General features: G+C 35.3%; 1 protein-coding gene across 2 annotated transcripts in view; it reads left to right on the plus strand.

Annotated features, from left to right (window-relative positions):
- The first annotated feature begins 16491 nt into the window (after positions 1–16491).
- The window catches only part of prkx (protein kinase X-linked), a 36273-nt gene continuing 26172 nt past the window's right edge, over positions 16492–26592 (plus strand). The window contains exon 1 of one of the 2 annotated variants that reach the window (XM_052546186.1): positions 16492–17214. In XM_052546186.1, the coding sequence (XP_052402146.1) occupies positions 17052–17214 (163 nt within the window). In that variant the 5' untranslated portion in view covers positions 16492–17051. The remainder of the gene's footprint in view (positions 17215–26592) is intronic. The other variant, XM_052546184.1, reaches the window with a different exon arrangement.

Consider the following 26592-nt stretch of genomic DNA (forward strand, 5'->3'; position numbering starts at 1 on the left):
TTCCTGGTTTGAGTGCTCATGGATTATTGGTGTTCTCAGAAAGCTTGGATATTTCTATCTGCTCACTGATATCAGAAGGTTTTGTTTTATTTTTTATTATTTTTGCCCTGGATAAGTTTACCAATGGGAAAAAAAACAGAGGGGCGGCACGAGCAAAATAATCACATTATTACGCCAATGCAGCATCTCTGAAGAGCAATCGATGGTGTCATTTTGTGCTTTTAGAAAATGTAACTCAGCGGATAGGGAAAACATATAGCTGGAGAGATCTTAGCACTGATTGTGCTCTCTCCTAAATGGAGGGCTCATTACTTTAAAGGGAACCAGGGTTGTTTTCCCACAAAAACGTGGCTCTTGAGAAAGCTTTTTGTTCAGATAACATATGCTGTTGAGGTAAATGTTCTTTTTTCTCAGTATTCACTTTCATAATATTGATTGATATCATCATAAAACCAAACAGGTATGGCCTCTCTTCTTGTTCCTGGAATCAAAGCTGGTTAGCTGGTTATCTAACTGCACAGTAATCAATAATTGCATATTATGTAGTTTTTGTACATAATATCTGTCACAATTTGGTCTCCTACTCATAAAACACAAGGCACTTTGGTTCAATAATCACAAATGTTTCTGCATCTGTGAACACAAGGATCAGGCCACATGTTTTGTTCGTTATGAGTATTAATCATTGTATCATCCCTTACCAATTATGCATGGTCAGTTGACAGATTGTGGTTTGTTCTGGCCGAGAAAGACTTATAAGATATGAGAATTATACAAGAAATGATATTTGACATATACATTTGATAAGCAGTTTTGTAACCAGTTGTGTATTAATATATACAGTACAGACCAAAAGTTTGGAAACATTACAATTTTTTATGTTTTTGAAAGAAGTTTCTTTTGCTCATCAAGCCTGCATTTATTTGATCAAAAATACAGAAAAAAAAGATATGTAATATTGTAAAAAATGTAATATTGTGATATATTATTACATTTTAAAATAATTGTTTTTAAATGTATTATACTTTTTATAATTATATCTCTATAATTATAATTTATTTCTGTGATGCAAAGCTGAATTTTTAGGATCATTATCACATGATCCTTTAGAATTCATTCTAATATGAGGATTCATTATCAAAGTTGGAAACAGTTCTGCTGCTTAATATTTTTTCAAAACATGTGGTACTTTTTTAGGATACTTTGATGAATAAAAAGTAAAAAAAAAAAAAGAAGAAGCTATGTTTTTAAAATATAAATATTTTGTAATAACAAAATACACTACTGGTCAGTAATTTGGGGTCAGTATTTTTTCTTTCTTACTTTTTTTTTTTTAAATAAAATCAATACTTTTATTCAGCAAGGATGAGTTAAATTGATAAAAAGTCATAGTAAAGAAAATATATTATTAGAATATATATTATTAGATTTTATTTATTTATTTATTTTTTGAATAAATGCAGTTCTTTTTAACCTTTTATTGATCAAATATATTAGACAGCAGAACTGTTTCCAACACTCATAATAAATCAGAATATTAGAATGATTTCTAAATGATCATGTGATAGACTGGATGTTACATGTGACACTGAAGGTTGGAGTAATGATGCTGAAAATTCAGCTTTGCATCACAGGAATAAATTATTTTTTTAAAGTATATTCAAATAGAAAACTATTATTTTAAATTGTAATAATATTTCACAATATTACTGTTTATATATATATATATATATATATATATATATATATATATATATATATATATATATATATATATATATATATATATATATATATATATACAGTACAGACCAAATGTTTGGACACACCTTCTCATTCAAAGAGTTTTCTTTATTTTCATGACTATGAAAATTGTAGAGTCACACTGAAGGCATCAAGGGCTGTTTGACCAAGAAGGAGAGTGATGGGGAGCTGCGCCAGATGACCTGGCCTCCAGTCACCGGACCTGAACCCAATCGAGATGGTTTAGGGGTGAGCTGGACCACAGACAGAAGGCAAAAGGGCCAACAAGTGCTAAGCATCTCTCGGGGAACTCCTTCAAGACTGTTGGAAGACCATTTCAGGTGACGACCTCTTGAAGCTCATCAAGAGAATGCCAAGAGTGTGCAAAGCAGTAATCAAAGCAAAAGGTGGCTACTTTGAAGAACCTAGAATATGACATATTTTCAGTTGTTTCACACTTTTTTGTTATGTATATAATTCCATATATAATTCCACATGTGTTAATTCATAGTTTTGATGCCTTCAGTGTGACTCTACAATTTTCATAGTCATGAAAATAAAGAAAACTCTGAATGAGAAGGTGTGTCCAAACCAAACTTTTGGTCTATATCAGAACACAAGATAACACATTTCCATATCTGAAGAATGTAAGTTATGATGTAAGGCATATGCAACACTTTTTCACACTTGCTTGCAATCTACATATATTCACAGAATGCCTTTGGTGGTGTTTTGTGATGGTGAATTTTATTTTTATTTTTAGATATTGTTATAGTATTTTCCTTATTCCATGCAATCATGAGTCCAGCTTGCATCAGTTGACTCTCAGATGATCCACGTCTACCTTTAGAAATTTGACTCCTATCATGGCATTCCTATTTAAAGTGATAGCTCTATCATTAATTACTCACCTTCATGTTGTTCTAAACCCATAAGATTTAGGTTAATCTTTAGAACACCAAAGTAAGATATTTTGGATGAAAACTGAGCACTTTCTGACCCTCCATAGACAGCAACGCAACTACCACATTCAAGGTCCAGAAATGTAGTAAGGACATTGTTAAAATAGTCCATGTGAACTTAATTTTATGAAGCTATGAGAATACTTTTTGTGCGCAAAGAAAACAAAAATAATGTCTTTATATAACAATTTCTTCTGTTCCATGTCAGACTTTGACATGCGTACACAAGAGTAACACAATGCATGTGTGTGAAGTTCTCTGCTTGTTTCTGATTTCTTTACTTAGCAATCATTATTGACTTGTGCCGACTTGAATTAAAACAAAATAACTGATTTATTGGAGTTTCAGGTTTTTACGGGGATTAATTCACTTTAGCAACGCACACACGTATTCAGTTCACTTCTTCTCAGCGCGCTCTTAATCTGAACATCTTGTTTTGTTTACATTCGACTTTAGACTGGAATGCTTTTAAAGTTGTATTTTGAGAAATACTGCTCACACATTCTCACCTTTATCTGGAATGCAGCATAAGCAGTGCGTCTTCTTCCTTTAATGATGTAATGTGGTCAGGGTAACAGTTACAATCATTTTTCATCATTTATTCTGTATGATGTTTTCTAAAGTAATCCAGACACATACATTTCACTCTCTCTCTCACCCCTTTAACAAAATTTACAAAAGCACTTGAACCTAATGATTATTATTTATTTACTCCCAGTGCATTTTCTGGCATATATGAACATTTTAACATGCTTTTATGAAATAAAATTGCCATTAAGCACATACAGAATATGAGAAAAATTAGTGAAATGACATTTAGACCACATCAATTTTAATGTACACTGCAGCTTTATTCTCCACCTTTTTGTTAGTCCAGAACATTCGTCCTTTCCCTTCCAGAGGACACGGATGCCAGGTTCATCAGTGTGTGTTGCCTGATTGCTACTGCCTAATTAGAGTAATTAAAACTAAATGAATGAAAGGAGAGATTTTTATTTATTTTTTTATTTTTTTGGTTTTTCCAGAATGCTACAAAAAAAATTATCTTTTTTTTTTTTTTATGAATAAAGTGCATTTTTGTTAAATAGAATGCAATTTAGCTGTTGGCTCAGTTACTGGCTCAGTTACTGAAAATTTGCAAATTACTCAAATGTCAAACTTTCAAACTTTTTGAGATTTTGATTTTCAATAAAGATTAATTAGTGGTGGAGATGCGTCATTCGTTTAATGATGTTGTATTTAATTAATGGCATAAATGAATGTATTTAGTTTTCATAATTCATAAGCATAATATATGAGTAACAAAACACAACAAAGCATAAATCAAGCTTTTGTAGCAAGATGCATCTGTGTTTTACAATAAGAGACCGCCAATATTTATTTATTTATTTATTTATTTATTTTTTGCATGTATTAACTAAAAATATTAAATTAAATAATATATATCTAAAATTCCATATATTTAACAGTATTCAGGCTTATCTAAGCAAATCATTAGGCTATATTTTCAACTTGAAGGTCCAGTTCCAGTAACAGATATCTCTGTGCAGTTCTTTTTTATTTTTTTTCCTTCACCAAAAAATCTCTGTTTTCAATAACTGTTGTACATTTAAATTTTTGCAGCTCATGCTAGTTGCACTTATGGTACGTATCGTTCTAACATCATCTATCGCTCATTGCCTGACCTCACTGGAGTGCCCCTGAGTTCATCAATGTTTTTTTCATGATGATGCAGGAAAGCTTTCGCTTATCTGCAGAGCTGAAAAGTTATGGAGCATAAAGTCCTCTGTCTGAAATTGATAAAGCCTGGAGGACTGTGTTTCCCATCAGGGCACAAAGCTTATCAGCACAACCAGCCTGGAGTGATGGCCTGCTATGCTGTGCTCTGAAGACCAAGGCCAACCCAGGAAGCCAGTCAAGGGAACATTCTCCCAGTTGATGTGACTGAACTGGAGGCTGTTCTTTATTAAATGTAGGGATCCTGCTGTGGTTTAGGAAGTTTTCAAAAGAGTTTACTTCCTAAGAGGCAAAACATGTCGAACTGTTGCTTCTGTAGAGTTAGCACTTTAAACTGACATTAAAAGGGGCTGAAGTTGGAGTTTGAGGTAGAGGTCTGCATTGGGATTGGGTCACACAGGAGTGGGCGGGTTTACCTTTGCTGCAGGCAGGAGTAGACGGTCCAAAAGTATAGCGTAGGTCTCGGGAATCGTAATAAGAATGATGGAGTCAACAAATGAAGTTGAGAAGAAAATAATAGAGGCGATTTTTCTTTAATAAAAAAAGCAAAGCAAGTGCAATGATTGAAACCAGATTTAAGTTGATACTGAAAGAATGGAAAAGAATTGACCTTTGTAAGTAGTGACAAATGTGGAAAGGTGTTAGCATACAAAGCTGTAACCCCTGGGTTAAGGTGACATACCTGCTCCATTTGTTATTAGGCATATATTTAAATGTGTTTTTAGGCTCTATTAGTTTTGATACTTTGTTTTCAAATTGAATTTAGTTTTATTATTTTATTAAAAATGGTCCAAGATTTTTGTCATGTGTGGTGCTTTACATTAGCATTATTATTTTTTTTCTTATTGGCAGTTTAATTTGACACAGTGTTTTATGTCAGTTATTATGAACGTTTAGCATAGCCCTAATGTTTGTGTACATTTTTCAGACTTACTATAATTAACAGTATGTTTGTGGATGCGGGCAGGAGTGGATTCAAACACAAATCATGCGTAACCATTTGTCCCCCAAAACATGTTTAAAAACGTCTCACAGCAAGAACTGGCAATTCTGGTGCAGTCCGTGAGAATAAGATGCACGCCATAGGATAAGATGTTGTTCACGCCAAATTCTGACTCTACAATACAGATATTGAAGCATAAATCAAAGCTCAACAGACCAGGCAACCATTTCAATTGTCCAGTTTTAGAGATCTATCCATTAGCCTCAGTTTCATGTTTTTAGCTGCCAGAAGTTGCACATGCTGTGGTCTTTTGCCAACAAACCCATTTGCTTAAAGGTTCAACGTGCTTTGGATTTTCTGCATATCATATATATATATACATATATATATATATATATATATATATATATATATATATACATGAGATTGGTCAAAAGGCAATTTTCTGTATATATATTACTGAAAATTGTCCTTTTGACCAATCATGTACAGGTACTGTATATCATACAATATGTTATTGTTATAAAAATAACAGACCAATACACATTATTAACGAAGAAAGTTTTTCAAAAAGGCAGAAATAAAAACTAAATCTATTTTAGCAAGAGAGATTTTGATTGCACAAAAACTGTTACAGAAATCTCATCCTTCACAGTTACAGAAAAAGCCAAGGTATTTTTTTCTCAGTCTGACAGTCTGTCTGTTTGACCAACCAAGCACTTTACTTGACATTCTATTTCACCATTAGTGTCCATCACAATCCTGACTACAGTCTGCTAAACAAAAAAAAAAAAAGGGTTTATATGTGTGTACATGTGAATGGGACTTCGCAAGCTGGAGGCCCATAGGGCAAACTGGTGTGACGTTTTTAAAATTGAGTTTCTCCTGGCAGTGAGACAGTCAAACCAGGACTGAATCCAGCTGTCCCTTTCTTATCAGTAGTGTAATGCAAAGAGCAGAGGTGCAGCCTTCCCACACACAGGCAATATGAATTAGAGCAAACGAAACAAGGAGGGAGAGACAGACACACACAGTGAGAAAGGGAGGCTTTCATAGAGGTGTTCAATGGGAGGGAAAGGAAAATGGCAGCTTTAATACAGTACAGAAAATAAAATGGTCACTGCAATCCCTGCACTATGGGAGGCACTGCTGCCTTGCACTTTACATCTATAGCGTGCTTCTAACAACAGCCTCTGTCCCTGATTGCCTCCACTCCATCAACAACAGAGTGACACAATCTGTACGCTCATAAATCCTGCTCACTATCAGTGATGAAAGGGGGGTTATTTCTAATCATGCCTGTGAGAGATGTCTTTAATTTCTCTCTCTCTCTCTCTCTCTCTCTCTCTCTCTCTCTCTCTCTCTCTCTCAGGGTGGTGCTCCCTCTCTCTCCGGTTGGCATCTTGGTATTCCCATCGCTGACTGACAGAGTGAGTGCCTATAAAACATGCAGAATGCCATCTGTGACTTTTCCCTTTGGGCATGACTTCTAATCAACAGCAGTCACAGAGCTTTGTTCATTTCTTTTGTTCTGTTGATGCACACAGCATCACAACATCCAGGCCCTTCAGTTCAGTTCACCGCTGATAATTGGATTGTGTGAACAGTTTTGTGCACGACAATTTTTTTTTTACAGATTTATAAATATCTTATTCTCTGGTTCACAATATGCAGTATGCCATGTTTGCGTCAAGTGAAGTGAGTGGAGCTTTTACCGGTGTGACTGTTAATTTTTTATTTATTTATAAATTTTTCTGAAAACTGTCTCAGTTGGAGAGGACATTTTTAGTTGGCATCAAACATTTGTATGTTCAGATCTAAAAAAAATAAATAAATAAATAAATAAAACGTAAAAAGATAAGATGTCATCAATGAAGTCTAAATTACCTGGAGAAAATATCTGCCTTTCATCTCAAAGGCAGTTGGTAGGCTGGTGCATCTTTGCTTATGTTTTTGTTGTTGTTGTCATTTGTTTGTTTGTTTGTTTTTCTGAACCAAAAATTATATCAATAATGACTTTGATGTCACAAGAAAATGACGTCCTCTGACAATGCTTATTGGCTGTTTTTGAAAAGATAATCCTTTGAGCAATTTAATTGAGCAATTTCTTAATTATTACATTATATACTCTTGTGAAAAAAGTACACTATAGCATTCTTTAAAAAATAGCACTTCTTACAACAATAATATATATTTTTAAAGAATATACTTAATTGCAAACCAGTTGCATGATAGTTGCAATTAACTCAAAATCTATTATAGTTTAAAATTGTACTGGACATTATCCAGTACAGTAGTATCATGGACATTTCCCTTAAGCCTAAAACAGAACAGAATGAGAACAAAATGTTAAAAAACTAATGTTCAAAATAAATATTCATCTTTATTTGAAAATTATAAGGCAAGGCAAGGCAAGTTTATTTTATTTATGTTGCACATTTCATACACAATGGTAATTCAAAGTGATTTACAAAAAAGGAAGTAAAACAATCATAAAAAATATCACAACAATAAAACGGAAAGGAATTTAAAAATGAAAATGACTAAAAATATATATTTAAAACAGTTATGTTATTAAATGATTATATATAAAATAAAGTGCAATCAGTTTGCACATAGCACTGTGCTCATTCAATAAATGCACAGCTAAACAGATGAGTTTTGAGTCTAGATTTAAATGTGGCTAATGTTTTAGCACATCTGATCTCTTCTGGAAGCTGATTCCAACTGTGGGCAACATAATAACTAAAAGCGGACTCCCCTCTTTTTTTGTGAACCCTTAGTATTTCTAATTGGCTCAATCATAATAATGTGAGTGGTTTTGTTAGGTTTATATTCAGTGAGTATATCTGCAATGTATTAAGGTCCTAGGCCACTGAGTGATTTATAAACAAGTAAAAGTACTTTAAAAACAATCCTAAATATAACTGGAAGCCAGTGTGAGAACTTGAGGATTGGTGTGAAATGCTAAGATTTTCTGGATCTATTTAAAATCCTGGCAGCAGCGTTCTGGATGAGCTGCAGCTGTCTAATGGTCTTCTTGGGAAGGCTGGTGAGGAGACCATTACAATAGTGCACACTGCTGGTGATAAAGGCATGAACTAGTTTCTCCAAGTCTTGACTGGAAACAAAACATCTGATTCTTGCAATGTTTTGGAAGGATAGTATGCTGAGCTTGTTACTGCTTTGACATGACTACTGAAACTAAGATCTGTCTCCAGAATCACACCAAGATTATTGACTTGATTTTTAGTTGTTTGACCAGAGTCAAGGTACGCATTCACTTTGAGAACTTCATTGTTGTTTCCAAATACAATGACTTCAGTTTTCTTCTTGTTTAACAGTATAGCTATGTAGGCAGGTTTTTTTTTTTTTGTTTTTTTTTCAATATTTGACTTAGTGGGAGCATATACAGGCTAAACAAGAGCGGTGCAAGAATTGAGCCTTGTGGGACTCCATATATCAAGGATGGACACTTAGACTCATCCTATACTCACATAATAACCTCTCCCCTCATTATGACCGGAATCATTTGAGTACCATCCCAGAAAGCCCAACCCAGTTTTCCCATCTCTCTAAAAGTATGTTATGATCGACAGTGTAAAACGCAACACTAGTCTAGTAGTTACCAGCATTCATATTATTATTTTTTCACCTAGGGTCAGCTTTGGACAGCTTTTTCCCCTAATACATGAAATCATCATTTAAAAACTGCATTGTGCATTTATTTGCATTATCATTGTGTAATCTAAAAAAAAAAATGTGTTTGATGATGTGAATATTTTAAGTGTGACAAATATGCAAAAAATAAAAAACAAGAAGGGGGCAAAAACCATTTCACAGCACTGTATACAAACACAATCTTTTTCTTCCTGTATGTTTATTTTCATTCATTCTTATTTACTTTGTGTTAATATGGGATGACATGGAGCATAATCCTGTGCGACATCCAGTGTGACATCTGACATGATGATGTGAATTCACGCTTTTAAGGTATAAATAAATAAGTTATCAATGATGAAACATCTACAATATAATTTATATGTTGTATTTAAATGTAAAAACTATCTTTATTTAACTATCCGATTTTGCACTTTTTATTTTCACTTAGCAATTTATCCATTTCTACACTTACTTATTTCCTTCATACATCAGACTTACATTCTTCTCTTTTTCCCTCCTTTCACAGATTGAGGACAAAATGGAAAACATATTACTGCAGTAACACAAACACAAGCTAGGGGGCAACAGTAACCACCTAACAGATGTTCAGGACAAGAGACACGTCAACACAGGGATATGTAAACACACTTCCACCCTTCTTGTAGCGGTCCCTAAATGAGAAATTACACACTCAGTGATTTGAGTGATGAGTAACCGAAGCAGATGTTTGAAGAATCTGGGCCATACGTATGAGCTGATGTTTTTGTATGTGGATTTACCACAGTCAATCATGATATGCAGGGCTGGTGCAGAAAATAAACTTTTTATTGTTGTTGTACAGCATAGTACAATTTTCCCAGTTCTAGTTGACTTTGATTCCTACAACTGCAAAATCCCCTATGAATAAATGAATGAATCAATTACTCAGTCAATGCACAGCCATCTTTTTAACATGTCGCCTATAACTCCTGATGTGCTGCCTGCCACTTGTGTTTTTGATTTATTAAGAGCAGTAAACACAGAATCTGAGTGGTTACTCTATAAAAAGCAAGCAAAGTCTCTGAATCACCTGCTCCTACAGATGGGAACCAGCTGCGTGGAGCTGGAGAATGAAGTCTGGCTGTGGATCTCTCCAATGGGATGACAGCCGTGGGATTTTTTCCATATGGATGGTGATTACAAATATATATATATATATATATATATATATATATATATATATATATATATATATATATATATATATATATATATATATATATATATATATATATATATATATATATATATATATATATATATATATATATATACATACACACACATACACACATCTAAAGCAAACATTTCTGTCTGAAAATGGAAATGTCTGACAGTGAACGACAGCATGCTTTAAAATGGTGCATTTAGAAATTAGGGGTGAACAAATGTAATGAAATTTTCCCAGAAACTTCTACATATAATCTCCTTCTTCCCACTGGAGTAGGAGCAGCTGGTCATCTTCAGCAAATGCTGTCCTGCTATAAATGGCAATCCAGACAGCTGAATTATGGCCTAACCCACTTCTTTTTCTGCAATATAGTCTTTTTATAAGACTAGCGATCATAGCCTTTTAGAGACGCTGGTTCACAAACAGGAAATGCATACAGGGTTTTTGTCTCGCTCTGCTTATCAATTTCACTAATGAATGTTTGTCCTCTTTATGAACTAACAACGTATTTTGCAATACACTGTAAAATGCAGTCGATTTATTCAAAGGACTTCTCATTTGTCTCCATAACCGAATTCAGCTTTTGTACGTGATTACATAAAAATGAAAAGTAGTCTTGGAATTATATGAATGTTCTGGGTTCAGCCTTCTTATCATTTCCAGTTCACTGTTGCAGAAAAGAATGCATCAAATTTGCATTCTTTAACATTTCTTCAAGGGTGATTGAATCTCCATACCAGCTGTTTTGAATTGTGTTAGTGACCTTGTGACCTTTTTGACTTAAAGTCGCTTCATTGACCACAACAATATCCAATATTTAAAGTATTTTTTAACTCAACATTTCTACCCAAATAAGTATTTAAAGCTGCAGTAAGCTTTTTTTTTTTTTTTTTACATATTTGTTAAACCTGTCATTATGTCCTGACAGTAGAATATGAGACAGGTAATCTGTGAAAAAATCAAGCTCCTCTGGCTCCTCCCAGTGCTCCTATTGCCATTTGCAGAAATTTGCCGCTCCCTGTAAGAAACAACCAATCAGAGTTAAGGTTTGTAACTTTTTTTGTGTTCAAAATTTACAAAATGTATATAATAAGCGAGTACACCATGAATCCATTTTCCAAACTGTGTTTTTAGCTTGTCATGAATCACTAGGGTACACCTATAATAAGTGTTTATATCCGGATTATTTTCGATTGCTTCGGGGGTACCCCAGCGGAGTAACCCAGTACCTTTGTGATTCTTCATAGACATAAACAGAGAAGTAGCTCTGGCTATAATGTTCTTCCGCAAGACGCTAGCAGTTATGTTTATTAACCGCTAGAGCGTCAAAAGTTACTGACTGCAGCTTCAAGAGCTAGGCATAACTAAAACATATATTCATTATAAAAATACCAATGGGGTTTCTAAAATGTGATCTTATTCTAAAGATTAATTTGTCTTATATTCATTTTATGTCCCCTTGAGGCACCCTTGGAAGTTCCTATGGTTCAGAACCTCTCTATACCATCTCTGGCGCTGCATGATTGGTGCTGCTCAGCCAATGATATGGGGGAATAACGACATCCTGCCTCATCCACATCACCCATTGATTATATAATTCCTCTGATACACTATGACCATGCTAAATAAGATGTTCTAGACCCTTTGCTCCAGAGCAGTTTGTTTCTGTCAGACTAAAACGATTAGGTGGTGTAGAATTGATTCATGTTCAACAAAGGCTGTGCTAGTTTCTGTCAGCATGACCATGTCAGATTACCAGCCATACATGTTGCAGCAGTGTTTCAGAATGCTACACAATCTAAATGTTAGAGCTGACATTGTGCATGCACTGTTGCTGACTCCAACACTCAGAAACGCAGTGTTCCAAGGGCATTGGTGGTGGCAGCGGCTGTTACCCTGTCAGTGAATATGATATGTACTCAGACTGACAGCCTCTGAAAGGCTTAATGGAGTTCTGCAAGCTAACCATGCAAGCCAACAGTCTATTTCCTCCCCCAATGACGGCTGAATGATATGACATTGCATTACTTGCTACACGAAAAAGACTCAATCATCGTTAGGTTACAAAATACGTACATCAGAAAGACTGAGAAATACTCTTAGTAGCTTATGAGCCTAAGCTGAAGACGTGCTTCACTTTGATCTGGAGAGGAATGGTGTAAAAGCTTTCACAGGAACCATCTATAATAAAAACACACTGAGCTGGTTGGAGCTTCTCTGCTTGAGAGAGAATAAAAGACACTTTCCATAGAGTGATATTATGTAAGATCTGTTGTATGTGCTATATTTTTTTTCTTCACATATTTCAAAGAAATGATGTGTTTGAACTTGTTGAAGGTTAACCTGAACACATCAGAACAATTTATGTAAGATTATTTAAGTAATTATTTAAGATTATTTTTGTAAGATTGTAAAAGGCTCACATAATGTTATTTGTTTAGTGCCAAGATTTTAAGGAATTTTATTTAAATTAAATTTATTCAATTAAGATGCTTCAACAAACCTACATGTAGAGCTACAGTACTGTTTAAAGATCTAGTCACTTCGGTAAAAAAAAAAAAAAAAAAAAAAAGCTTTAAAATGAGGATGCTGTCAAAAATAGTTATAAATAGATTTTTTTCCTTAAAGCAGCTTTTGCCCAAGGTGCACTTGTACATTATTTTCAGCTTTTCAGGTAGGCATCTTGAAGCATCTTGGAGATGGTGCCACAGTGCTTCTGGATTTAGTCTGTCGTTCTTCGTGTCATTCCAGACAGACTGGATGATGGTAGGATCAGATATCTGTGTGAAGCACTGGCTGTTGTCAGACTCCTTGTGCAAAATTTCACTATTACACTTAATGGCAAAATGAATGTTTGGATATGTTTTGGATTTCCTATTGACACACTAAAGCAAAAGATAGAAATAATACTTTTTTATCTAAAACTATTTTATCTGGTGAAAATACTAATATTACTAATATTAATACTAATATTAATATTAATACTATAATTAATACTAATATTTTTGACCACCTCTGTAAATATTATTGTGTTATTTTAACTTAAAGCTTTAAATTTTTTATCAGGAAATAGTTTATCAAACACTTTTGATTCTCTTACATTTGTATCTCTAACACAAAAGGGATAAAAGAGGAAAAAAAGGTGAGCAAGATGCCTGCTTCATGTAACAGAATAAAAACTGGCATTTTTAAAGAGCCAGTAAGATGAAAATTCTAAGCTTCCTATCACTGTAAATAAGTCCTGTACAATAGGTTTAAATCCATCCAAGGTTAAAAAACATTGTCATTTTGTCAAAATATCATTTTAAAATTACCTAAATTCTCAGAGATCCCCAAACGGTTCGCGCGAAGCTGTTCAAAAGATTCCGTTTCCTTAAACCCCACCTTTCGGTAACATACTGTGTTCTGATTGGTCAACTGACATAGTCAGTTTTGATTGGTTGTTCCCCACACAACTTCATGGTAAACAATGCGTTAGCATCTTTTTGGGGTGAATTATGTCTTATTCCTCTCACCGCGAAGCAAACAGTAAAATAAAAAACTTGAACAGTCTCGCTGCTTTTTCTTCTGTGTGGGTGTATTCAAGCCGCGCGCTTCAGTTTGAATCTGAATAGCGCATTCAGCGCGGGGGCGTGGTCACATTAGATATAATAAAGGGAGATGTGAAAAGCGGACATCGCGTTGTTTTCATATGGATTACTTTATCAAAAAATATCTGTTAGCAGCACTTGTTACACTTCATTTTAATGACGTGTTTGTAAATGAAGATCAGCGCAGACAAAGGCTGCAGACAGCACACATACTGATAAGACGCTCGGGAGAAAACAAACACATAACTTCATAATCATACTTTGCATTGTGATTCGGAGATGCTTGTTGGTCTAAATAAAGTTGGTAATGAACCCTCTTTTATGGCCAAACGCTTTGAAAATCCCGCCTTGTACTCACAGAGATTAGAAAAGCAGTCATCAGTGAAATGTTGTGAACACAACAAAAGGGATTTGTTGTACTGCACTGGTATTGTGGTAAAAATGAATTTTAGCCATTGGTTCTTCTGATCTTCATTCTTTGGCAGTGAAAATAAAACAATTAAAAACACACCGTCTCCTCGACATGATGCTATCACACCAACCAGCGTCTGTGTTTGGGGGAGGGGCAGGTCAGAGTTCCGTTTCTCCCAAGACGGTAGGCGGAGATTATTATGCAAAGTGTTCCTAGTGACGTACATAGAGATGGGCAAAAGATTTGAAATCTATAACGACTCGTTTCAGCGTTTCAGAGTCGACTCCTTACTTTAGAAGCCAATAACTTTACAAATCGTGTACCTTTTGGTTTAATTACTTTGCACATTGTTTACACTGATGGACAGCTACATCATACACTGTAATACAGGTAATTTTTGATTTCCCATCTGTGTGGCTCTTTAAGTTTATTAAAACGCTTTGAATTTTGAGTAGCCTATTAATAAAAGTTTAAGAAGAAAGTCGTTAATGGCACCTGCACTGTCAGAAAAAAATCTGTAAAATATAAAAATGGCAGCTGTGGCTGCCAGAATTATACCGTAAAAAATACGGTAACACCATTTTAGGTTTAATGGTTTTACCTTAAATGTGCAGTTTAATACTGTAATATAACTGATATAATGTTAATACACCAACTTAATGAATATTGAAATCTGTTTTGTACCTTTGTAATACACTGGTAACCAGCAAAAGCATGTGATGAAATAAAGCCCATCACAAGCAGCTTTGTAAAAAAAAAATAAGATACATGGAAGGTGTACAGTGTCATTCACACAAGCACTAAACACCATCATGGTGAGGCTCATTAAACTGAAATATGCAATAAAAACATTAATTTACCAACATTATATGTAACATACAATTCCTAATAAACATAACAGATAAGAAAAAAATAAGAAGAAACAGTTTTTTCAAAGAAAAAACATCACAAACAAAATTTGAAAGGCAATGCAGAGAATTCTGGGAACGTAAATTACCATTAACCATTTAACAGGCTTGTACTGTAGCATTGTACTGTAACATTTGTTTACCGTTAAAATCACAATCATTTTTTTTCCAGTGTATAAACTAGTTTAGGTTTAGATCACTTCCCCTTGGCCGGTCAGAGAGTACAGTCCATAAATAGACTGACACTTAAGTTTTACACATGGGTCAGTGAGTCCATAACAGTTAGTGTGTGAGCCAGTCTGGCCATGTGTGTGGGTTGCAAATTTTGTCTACATGGGGTCCTGAGCAGCTGTCCTAAATGAGTATTTTAAAAGAGTGTGCTTTAGAAATTCACATATAAAAATCCAATTCACATTCCCTCCATTTTCAATGAAAAATTGTGCCCATGTAGTTATACTGCTGATATACGACCATGTGCAGAACCTGCAAAATCATCAATAAATAAAAATAATAATAATAATAAATATATTTTATTTAGTATATGAATAAGTCATGAATTTAGCCATAAATAATTTCCACAAAACAGATATTCATAGTCCACATGACAAAATGATAACTACTGTAAATGAACATAACCCATTCATAAGTATAGATAGATAGATAGATAGATAGATAGATAGATAGATAGATAGATAGATAGATAGATAGATAGATAGATAGATAGATAGATAGATAGATAGATAGATAGATAGATAGATAGATAGATAGATAGATAGATAGACTACTATGCTCCAAAGGGCATGCCTTCTGCAAGTTTTCGTTTTTAATAATTTATGAACTTTCCATTACTGCTTTACACAAAAAAACTCCAGCAGAGGACTGTACCCATCTGTTCTCTAACTCTGTATTGTATAATTTTGTTCAGTATTATGTTAAGTATTATTTGGTCACATTCACCTAGATGACTATGTATTCTATGATAATTATAGTGCTATTATATATACAACATAGTAGGCCTATATTTGATGTGTGCTGTGATGAAATGATCGAGATAATAATTATTTAGAAATAGCCTATATCTTGTCTGAAATGTGAAAATTCTCCTGTCAGAAAGACTCATGCTACAACGTGTCTTCCTCCCCCGAAATAGTATCCAGCACCCAAGGCGTGGTGATGTCTACGCTGTCTACATGTGCTACAGACCACAGGGAAAATACGTACACTCATGCTGTCAGACAGAGCAGGTTCCGCCTTTTCAAATGTTCGATTGGACATTGCAGATAGCGCGCTGCATATGATTGGTCGACGCCGCTGTCTGTCAATTTTCAAGCGTTTCTCTGCTTCCTTGCCGCTGAGCGATGTTTTGAAGGGGAAATGGGTTCAGAATTCTTTGATGGGGACGGAAGGGGGAAGTAAATAATTGAAAACTCTCTTATACCTGGCAATATACATTAAGCGACTATCAACCAACGTCCATGCTGTTTCCTTGCTACTGAGGAAATTCGACTGGATAACCTCCTGGATTCGTAAGACTGAAGTTTGAATCCTGTCCACTCCTGTCTTTGTTAACGTACAGTAACGTTAGTCGCACAGGGGACGTCCGTAAAAAAAGTAACAGAATAAATGACAGCACCATTGACATGAATAGCTTAAAAATTCTTAAGTCTTTACTGTTCTGATAAATTTCTGGCTAACGTTACCAGGCGATGGAAAGCAGAGGGTCACAGTCGGGTTTGTGCGAACAAAGGATATGTTAACCTGATCGAAGTGGATCAATGTTTATATTTTCATCAATATCGTGTTTTCCAAAAGCGGAAATACTGGACTTGATATCTAGAAGTGGCCATTAATGTGGCTAGAGTTAGAAAATCACACGGAAGAAGATGGCAGCAACTAAAGGCAAAACTGGACTAAATAATGAAAGCAGTTCTGGTCGGGATAGTGGCAGGACAGACACAGGCAGTCCCACGGTATCCGCAGGGGCCGCTTCCCTGACCACCAACAGGACCTACACACTAGATGACCTGGACACCATCGCCACTGTTGGTGAGTTAGCCCTTATGCATCAAATTAAAACACATTTCAGTTAACAAATATTTCCTAAAACGTTTTCATATTCTCAGTTGTGTACAGTTTGACCTACCAAGTGGCTTTTTAAGTAAATGATTTCAAGGTTCATTTTAATTTTTTTTTTCTTTTTTTTTTTTTTTAATTACTAATTAGACTACCCAACTATACAAAGAGACAAGCTAGAGCTGTATAGCAGGATATTCAGTTCCCCTGGGAATTCCCTTGGGGATGACTGCAGTAAAGGGCTGTCAAGTACACCTGCATGTTTGCTTTACCAGAGCAAAACCTAAATATAGTTCAAAGTTATGCTTTGTTTGCTGGTTACCTGTAGAATTTAGTCCCACTTACACTTGCTTCATATTTAATTGAGGCCATTCATGGAAACTAAGATTTCAACTGGCATTTTGAAAGTAAGGCTCAGGTGGGGAACCTCGGAAGTAAAGGTAAACAAAATGAACAAACTGTTGAGCAAACTATGAAATGTATCAGGAGTGTCTCCCTTCATATATATTTTGAAAGGGTGAATGGTGTTAACTTTTCACAAATGATAATTACTGTGAGGAAGGGTCTAGTGTTCAGAACACCAGGAAGTTTCTTTAGAAAAAATATTTTCACAGTTGCATCAGTTGCAACACCCAGGTACACAACAGAACAACATATTGAACAGTTTTCATTCACAATGACAATGTCTTCAATACAGCTCTTTTATGATCTGCATCTGCTCTGTATTCAGTTTCAAATAGTTTTTTTTTTTTTTTTTTTTTTTTTTTTTTTTGGTCATGGTCAAAAATATCATAATTAAACAATTGTGATGATACAGTATCATAATGAAGAAAAAAAGCCTAACTGAAACATAAAGCAAATAACTTTTTATTAAGACCACATTGAAGTAAAAGGTGACAGTGAACTTTTATATTCATCATAAAATCCTGTATCGTGGTTTCCACAAAATTTGACTGTAATCAACACAGATAATAATGTTTCTGAGCAGAAAATCATCAAATAAGAATAATTTCAGAAGGATCATGTGACATGGAGTACTGCAGTGATGGCTGCTGCAAAAAGACATTTTAAAATATATCGAATTAGAAAACAATTATTTTAAATCGTAATAATATTTCACAGTATTACTATTTTTGACGTGCTTCTGAAAGTCCACCCACTCAGCCACTGAGATCCTCTTCAACCCATAATGTTTTTTCTCCTCTACATTTAATAGATCAGTGTGCAGAACTGCTAATGCAAATTTCCTTTTTTGGCTATGAAAACTCAATATCATTTATTTCTGTTCTTCCCCTTCCTTACGCCCCTGAAGACTTCACTATCTTAGTTCACACACACCTCGAACACATTTTAATTAGTTTCATTGCACACCTTCTTTTCCGCTCCCACATTCGGCACTGAAAAGTTATTTAAATACATATGTTCCGTGCAAACATAGAACAAGGCCCATCTGACAAGGAGTAAATCTCATGTGGCTGAATTGTATCTGTTAATAGAATGCTCAATTTCTAAACAAGCCCATCTATTTATATAGAAATACAACAACACGCTACCTCCTTTCTGAGCACCAAGTGCTTCCTGGTTCTCATTTGCACCACGTGATTTCAGGCAAATCTGACAAGATTATTATTACTCAAACCATAGAACAAACATCATGACTAAGAGGACATCCTGCATCATGCTAGTCTACACTAGCTTGACCATTCATGACAGCCATGTCACATAGATTTTGAACACTGCTAATATTAGTCATGCCATTCTATTTAAAGTCTCCTGTTTCGAGCAGTTTTGGTGATAGCTGCATCTTTTAGCTGGACTGTATAAAACTGAAAGGACAGCTCATTGTTTAAGGGCCTCAGGGTGAGGAGGAGAGCAGTTCATGTCTGGGGGAAAAAAAATGTGAACATGTACACAGGCATTTTGCACGTGTCAGCATGTTTTAGTTAGTTGTCACACTGTATTTTGATTAGAGTTTGTTAAGATTCCCCTTGTTCCTTTTTTACTCTCATCAACACTTTGTTGCACATCAACACTTACTGTAGTTGCACAGGCACAGTCGAAAAACAGTTACAACAGTTAAACATGGACTTCAACGGAAACAACGGACTTCAACGTGACCAAAGCTGATGCTATATTAGCAGTAAATTTGTTCAGCAGAAATATATAGAAACATTTCAGTGCATCTCCCATTTTTGCCTCTGAGTAAAAAAAAATAAATGAAAATGAGCTAATTGCAATTTTGAATCTCACTGTTTCTCACAAATTTCTTGTAATTACATATTTTGTCTAGTATTTGCAAAATTGTCACACTGTCTCTTTGTCATATTTTAAACTCACACCTTACATTTACCTTTTCATTTATTTGTTTTATTCCAAAGCAGAAACTGTCTTCCATACTCTACTCTGTAAATGGTATGTGGAAACTCCATCTGTGTAGCTCAACCTTGTGGGGTTTCAGTTTCTCGAGAATAAGCCTGTCATGCTGGATTCCTGTTGGAAACCTATCGCAAGCTAGTGCAGGCTAGCAACAGTGAGGGTTAACCGGGCTCTGTATGTGGCATCGAAGCCTTTCTTGCTTTAGTTTTACACTGTAAAAAAATCAGAAGGTTAGAGAACTAAAGAAATGTGAGACAAGCAGATTCAACTTTTAAGTATGCATAACGTAAACTTAAATATACACTTTTAAAGTGTACACAAAATACAAAGAAATAGATACATATTTAATCAGTCTAATTTTTAAAGTTTAGCAACGCTTCCATCAAACATAAATAAACACAAAAACAGTAATGGATCAAAGTTCAAAGTAGGGATGCAACGATACCATTTTTTCACCATTGAGTCAGTGTAGTGTTTGAGTACATGAATTACTCCGGGATATTAGTTTATTTTGACTCAGAGGGAGTGTCAGCCATGTAAAAAAAGTGAATAACTTAAGTAATTTGTTGATTAATTATTACTGGAGACGTGAACCGATTCTAACGATTTAGTCAGATTTGGTGAACTGGTTCAACCGGTACACTAAGAAGAACCGGTTAAATCAAACGATTCGTTCACGAACCAGACATCACTTCTACAAAAGGGAAGTGATATTGATACATAGTGTATTAAATCTGTGAGTTCGTTTATTGAGCCTTCTCTTTCTACAGTTTTTCAGTTACTGTGCGCTCTTGAAGAGAGTTTCATCGCTTCGACTGTCATAACCGAACGCAACACGCAATTTGATTGCTGAATGAAGGATGACAGACAGCCGCAGTGGAAAGAAGAGTTTATGTGAACTTGAATTGAATAACTTCAATATTAATCTGTACTAGTGTTGTGGGGCGACATGGTCATTTTTCAAATCGTCATATCGTCAGCCCATGAGATCGATGATACACGATATTATTGTGCATGGGAACAGCAAGAGAGAGACTCTGTTCTTGTCATATCATAACTATTTGCTGTTTTTCTGTACAAATCCTTGATTCTCACATAATTATCAGAGCAGCCTCACAGGTTTTTTTTTTTTTTTTTTTTTTGGACTGGATACATAAGTGCTATTTCCAAGAATCAACCATCTTTGTCATATCAGTGATTTAATGTACAAGAAAATTGCTTTGTGGTCTAAGGGAAAATGATTCTCATAGCATTCTGAAGGGCGATCTCCTGTATAAAAACGGATTTGAAATGTATATTATAGCATTAGGCCCAGCATACATAATCCAATTTGTAGAGCTTTTTGTTGGATGGTAGGGATTTACTGTCCATGACAAATGATTTAATCTCCTATCTGAATGTTCTTATGATTGCCATTCTAATAATGAAGAAATCATTGTCCAAACTCAAGTTTTTGGGGGGTTTTGCTCGGATTTGATTCATGGCAGAGCAGAGGAGAGAATGAATGTGGATAATATATGGCACAAGTGTTCTTTTGTTAACTTAGGGAAAAATTTAAGGCTTTTGATATCACAGCAAGGCTAAATGCAGCTTAGTGAAGGTTATCCCTACCCAGCAGTATAAAGTCCGATGGAATGGCAAATTATTACTAAAACAAGGGTTTTCTAGTAAAAGGCTGAAAATGTGCTTTACTGAGACTCGCTATTTAAAAGAAACATTAAAGCCTTTATAAAGACCAGTTTTAGGAAATAGTTTACCAAGAAGATTGAGTTGTTATATACATATATATATATATATATATATATATATATATATATATATATATTCGATAATGAACCATTAAAGCTGCTGGAAAATGTATATTTTCCACATGACTAAAATATTGTAATCCTAAAACTTATCTCACTCATTTGTTTTGTCTCAAAATGACATTGAACAAGTCTTATAACAAGCCTCTTAAATGTTCACTATTTAAAAAAACTAGTTTATCTTGCCAATGTATTTGATTATAGCATTACATTTCCACAACAGTTTCCAAGCAATATTTACTCCACTTAAATGATCCAAAACACAGTCTAGATGATTAACCAGTGTTCTATTTGCTAGGACATAACTATGAACGTTCAACAGCTAAATCTTTTGCCTTATGCAATTTATAATTTTAATCTAAAAGAATGGATTCTGATTTACCTAAATGTAATAAATCTTATTTTCATTCAGATATTCCTTCAACCCAACAAGCTCTAATTTCTCCTGATTTTTTTCAATCTCCATATCTGCAACTAAAAGAGCTGCATAATCAGCATATCAAAACATATTTACCTCACGTGCAGCCTGGATATCACTTATAGGCTTATATAATAAAAAATAATAGCAGACCCTTAGGAACCCCATTATTCACAATTTCATCCTCAGAAAGTATCCCTCCCACTTCTATCTTCTGAACTCTCCCTGTTAGATAGAAAGCTAACCAAGATTTTCCTGTACATGAAAAACCCATAGCACTTACTTTATAATGATATTAAATGGTTAAAGCTGCAGTAGGTAACTTTTGTAAAAATATATTTTTTACATATTTGTTAAACCTGTCATTATGTCCTGACAGTAGAATATGAGACAGATAATCTGTGAAAAAATTAAGCTCCTCTGGCTCCTCCCAGTGGTCCTATTGCCATTTGCAGAAAGTCATGCGCTCCCGGTAAAAAACAACCAATCAGAGCTGCGGTCTGTAACTTTGTTTGTGTTCAAAATTTAGAAAAATGTATATAATAAGCGAGTACACCATGAATCCATTTTCCAAACCGTGTTTTTAGCTTGTCCTGAATCACTAGGGTGCACCTATAATAAGTGTTTATATTCGGACTATTTTAGATTGCTTCGGGGGTACCGCAGCGGAGTAACCCAGTACCTTTGTGATTCTTCATAGACATAAACAGAGAGAAGTAGTTCCGGCTACGATGTTCTTCCGCAAGATGCAAGCAGTTCTGTTTATGAACCGCTAGAGCGTCAAAAGTTGCCTACTGCAGCTTTAACTTAACAGTATCATAAACTTTCTGCAGATCCACCAGAACCTTTCCGCATGTTTCCTCTATCAGCTTCTTTCCTAATAAAATCTGTCAAATATAATAAGCAAGTGTCAGTTGAATAAGACTTCTAAAACCTGACTGAAATTCATAAATTAATTTATTTCTACTTAAATACTCATAATATTCATCTGCTTGAACACCAAGAAACAAAACTCAATATAGAAACTGGTTGATATTTTACTGGATCTTGTCTGATTACTTGAGAAGTCGTGGCCTTGTGTGGTTAGAGAGTATGACTCCTAACCCTAAGGTTGTGGGTTCGAGTCTCAGGCCGGCAATACCACGACTTAGGTGCCCCTGAGCAAGGCACCGGACCACCAACTGCTCCCCGGGCACCGCTGCATAAATGGCTGCCCACTGCTCTGGGTGTGTGTTCATGGTGTGTGTATGTTCACTGCTGTGTACGTGTGCACTTTGGATAGGTTAAATGCAGAGCACAAATTCTGAGTATGGTTCACCATACTTGGCTCAATGTCTCGTCACTTTTTTTTTAACTACTGTCCTTTTTTTCAATGAAAGATTGATTATGTGAAAGTAGGTGCAATATTGCTAGCTCCATTACTGGATTTTCATGGAACCTAGTTGCTTTAAACATTTAATTGCTCTAGAATGACCTTAATGTGAACTGAAAATGTGACACTAAAAAGTTTACCAAATAAAAAAAATAATTTAGCAACACATCTTTTCTTTGATAAAAACAACAAAAATAAAAAAATAAATCCCACAGTTTTCTTTATTTACTGGTAGGGTTGGACGATGTCTACCAAATTTACATCAGACGATGTCTACAGTGAAACGATGGCGATGACATTGGGGGCTGAGGTTAGGGGGTGTGCCTGATGCGTGAATCCGTATACGTAATGAGTTCTACAGAGCCACTAAAGGGACATAGTTAGCCGCTTGCTTACATTACATTACAGTACAGTACATGGAAGTTCACTTACCACATACAGTACACAGAGTAAGGAGAGATGACTGATAGGACGTTGGCGAATGAATTGCAGATACTGAGCACCCCTGACAAATATCTAATCTTGTAAAATGTGTGGTAGGTAGGTACTGCTGCTTCATAGTATAGAGTCCATGGGTCATGAATCTGGAAAGTTAAATTGAAATGAAAGCCCTGCAAATAAGTAGCGTATCCATTATGGATGCAATTTATATACAGTATAATTAACTACCCAACGATATGATTGCGAGAGATTAATTATTATTATTTTTTTTATCATCCAATCTCATAAGCTATTTATTTCCTTTAGGGGTTCCGTAGTACACTTAATTTCCTTTCCAAACATGGAGTTGGGATGTGGTGGGTTATGGGGGTGGGGGTGGGGGGTGAGATCACGATGGGGATGGATGACGGCATCGTATATCGGCCAAACCCTATTCACTGGTAGTTTTTGCACTAAACTTGTAGCAACAGACATGAAGAAATGTTTCTAATTATTTGCAACTTCTGTCAAATTATATCATGCCTTCAACATCTAAAAATTTGCTACCTTTATCTTTTTCTGTGCTAAATTTCGAAATCTAAATCATCTAGATCCTTTGTCCTCTTATATTTAGAGAATGCTTTATTGCTTTATTTTCTTTTTATTAAATCAATTATCGTTTGATTCATCTAAGGACTGGATTTTTTTTTTTTTTGCATGTTGAAAAAATATCAAGCTATTAAAAATTTTTTAATTGAAATTTGTACACAGATGCCCAGCAGTGCACAATATTAAATGCTTAGCAACAGCTTCCAAACCTGGAAATATTTGAGTATTTTTTAACTTACAGTTCCATAGCCCTGAAATCAATCTGATCAAGATATTTTCACTTTTTCAAATTTCAAAAAGGTTAAAGAAAGGATGCTCAAAGTAGGTGCAACCAAAAATCAATAGTTCTTCTTTTTTTTGAAGAAGAAGAAGAAAAAGGTGCAACATTCACTTCTAATAAAATAAAATAAATTTTATTGGGTAAATGTATGAGGAATGTTTCTGCCATATTCAGGTGTGATGATTTTATTCTAATTCTTTGACATAAAATACATGTTTAACACCCCAATTGTGGTGTTTTGTTTTCCTTAAAGGGTTCATATGACGTTGCTAAAAATAACATTATTTGGTAAAAATAACATTATTTGGTGTAATGCAAGGTGTTTATGTAATTTAGGGTTTAAAAAACACATTAGTTTCCACATACTGTACATTATTGTTGTCCTCTGTGGCCCTCCTTTTTAAAACGTGTTGAAAGCTCATCGGTCTGAAAAGCGAGGTGTATGTTGATTGGCCGAATTCCTCAAGCGTGTGGCAACAAGACAAAAACAATAAAACCCATTACAAACAAGGCATTTGTTGCATTCAGTGGGGACATAATTACTGATTATATTGACTTATACTGTCTTTTTACGCATTGCGTTGTGTATGGCGCTGCGTAAACATAATCTGCGTTTGTGATCGGAGAGACGACAAATAACAAGTGCTGCTCTACATTTCTCAAAACTCACGTTTGAATTGTCAGTGGCAAACTCTTTAAATATGTACATGTACCTGCAAAAATCCTTGCGAAGATGGAATTGCACCACTTTATAGATAGAGACACCGGCACTATAGTCTACTCTTCAAAGAAACAGTCCTTGTCCTCCGTAAAATGTGCTGCACACATCTGAATATTTGGGTTGAACTGTTCTGGAACGGTTGTAGATGCTACTTAACCACTGATTTCTAGTTGTGTCCTATTTTAGAAGGCCAAACAACTTAGTTTCACTTTCACAAGGAAACATACAGCGTTTCCACAACATTGCGGCGGTGGCAACAGCAAGAATAAAAGTTATGCCTTTCTTTACGTGAACATTTGGGTGGCGTTGTGCAAATCTTCCCACATCGTGACGTACAGTAGACATGTGGGGGCGTGTTAGAATGAGCTGTTTTTGGAGGGTGTGGTTGACTTGAAATCACATCACATGACCCCTTAAAGCATTTATGTGGTTACTAGCAGATGACTAAATGCATACACACCAAAAGCCTACTAAATGCCTAATCATCTGCTCATTTTACAGCTTTTTTTGTATTCATGATCTTGCAAACTATTTGAATCCAATCTTTCTTCCTTGTAGATAAAAAAAAGAAAAGAGTTGTCTGAAGCTTAGCTATGTGGCTTTATAATCATGCGTATGTGAAGTAGTTCATTTAGCCTAACTTTAGCGTTTTACATCTTGCGATTTGTAATTTAGTCTTCAGAATTAACGAAAATTGTTTAAACATGCATCTTGGGTGACATATCCGGCGAGTATGCTGGCAATGCAGGAACTGGGATGTTTTCAGCTTCCAGGAATTGTGTACATATCCTTGCAACATGGGGCCATGCATTTACATGCTGCAACATGAGGTGATGGTCGTGGATGAATGCCACAACAATTGGCCTCAGGATCTTTTCACGGTATCTCTGTGCATTCAAAATGCCATCAATAAAATGCATCTGTGTTCGTTGTCTATAACATATGCCTGCCCATACCATAACCCCATCACCACAATGGGCCACTTTATCCACATTGTTGACATCAGCTAACCGCTCACCCACATGATGCCATACACACTGTCTGCCATCTGCCCTGTACAGTGAAAACCAGGATTCATTCGTGAAGAGAACACCTATCCAAAGTGCCAGATGCCATCGGATGTGAGCATTTGCCCACTCAAGTCAGTTAGGATGACGAACTGCAGTCAGGTCGAGACCCTGGTGAGGACAATGAGCATGCAGATGAGCTTCCATGAGATGGTTTCGGACAGTTTGTGCAGAAATTCTTTGGTGATGCAAACCGATTGTTGCAGCAGCTGTCCGGGTGGCTGGTCTCAGTTGATCTTGGAGGTGAAGATGCTGGATGTGGAGCTCCTGGGCTGGTGTG

Source organism: Carassius gibelio, chromosome B1, assembly GCF_023724105.1.
Source record: "Carassius gibelio isolate Cgi1373 ecotype wild population from Czech Republic chromosome B1, carGib1.2-hapl.c, whole genome shotgun sequence".
In the NCBI taxonomy this organism is placed as follows: Eukaryota; Metazoa; Chordata; class Actinopteri; order Cypriniformes; family Cyprinidae; genus Carassius; species Carassius gibelio.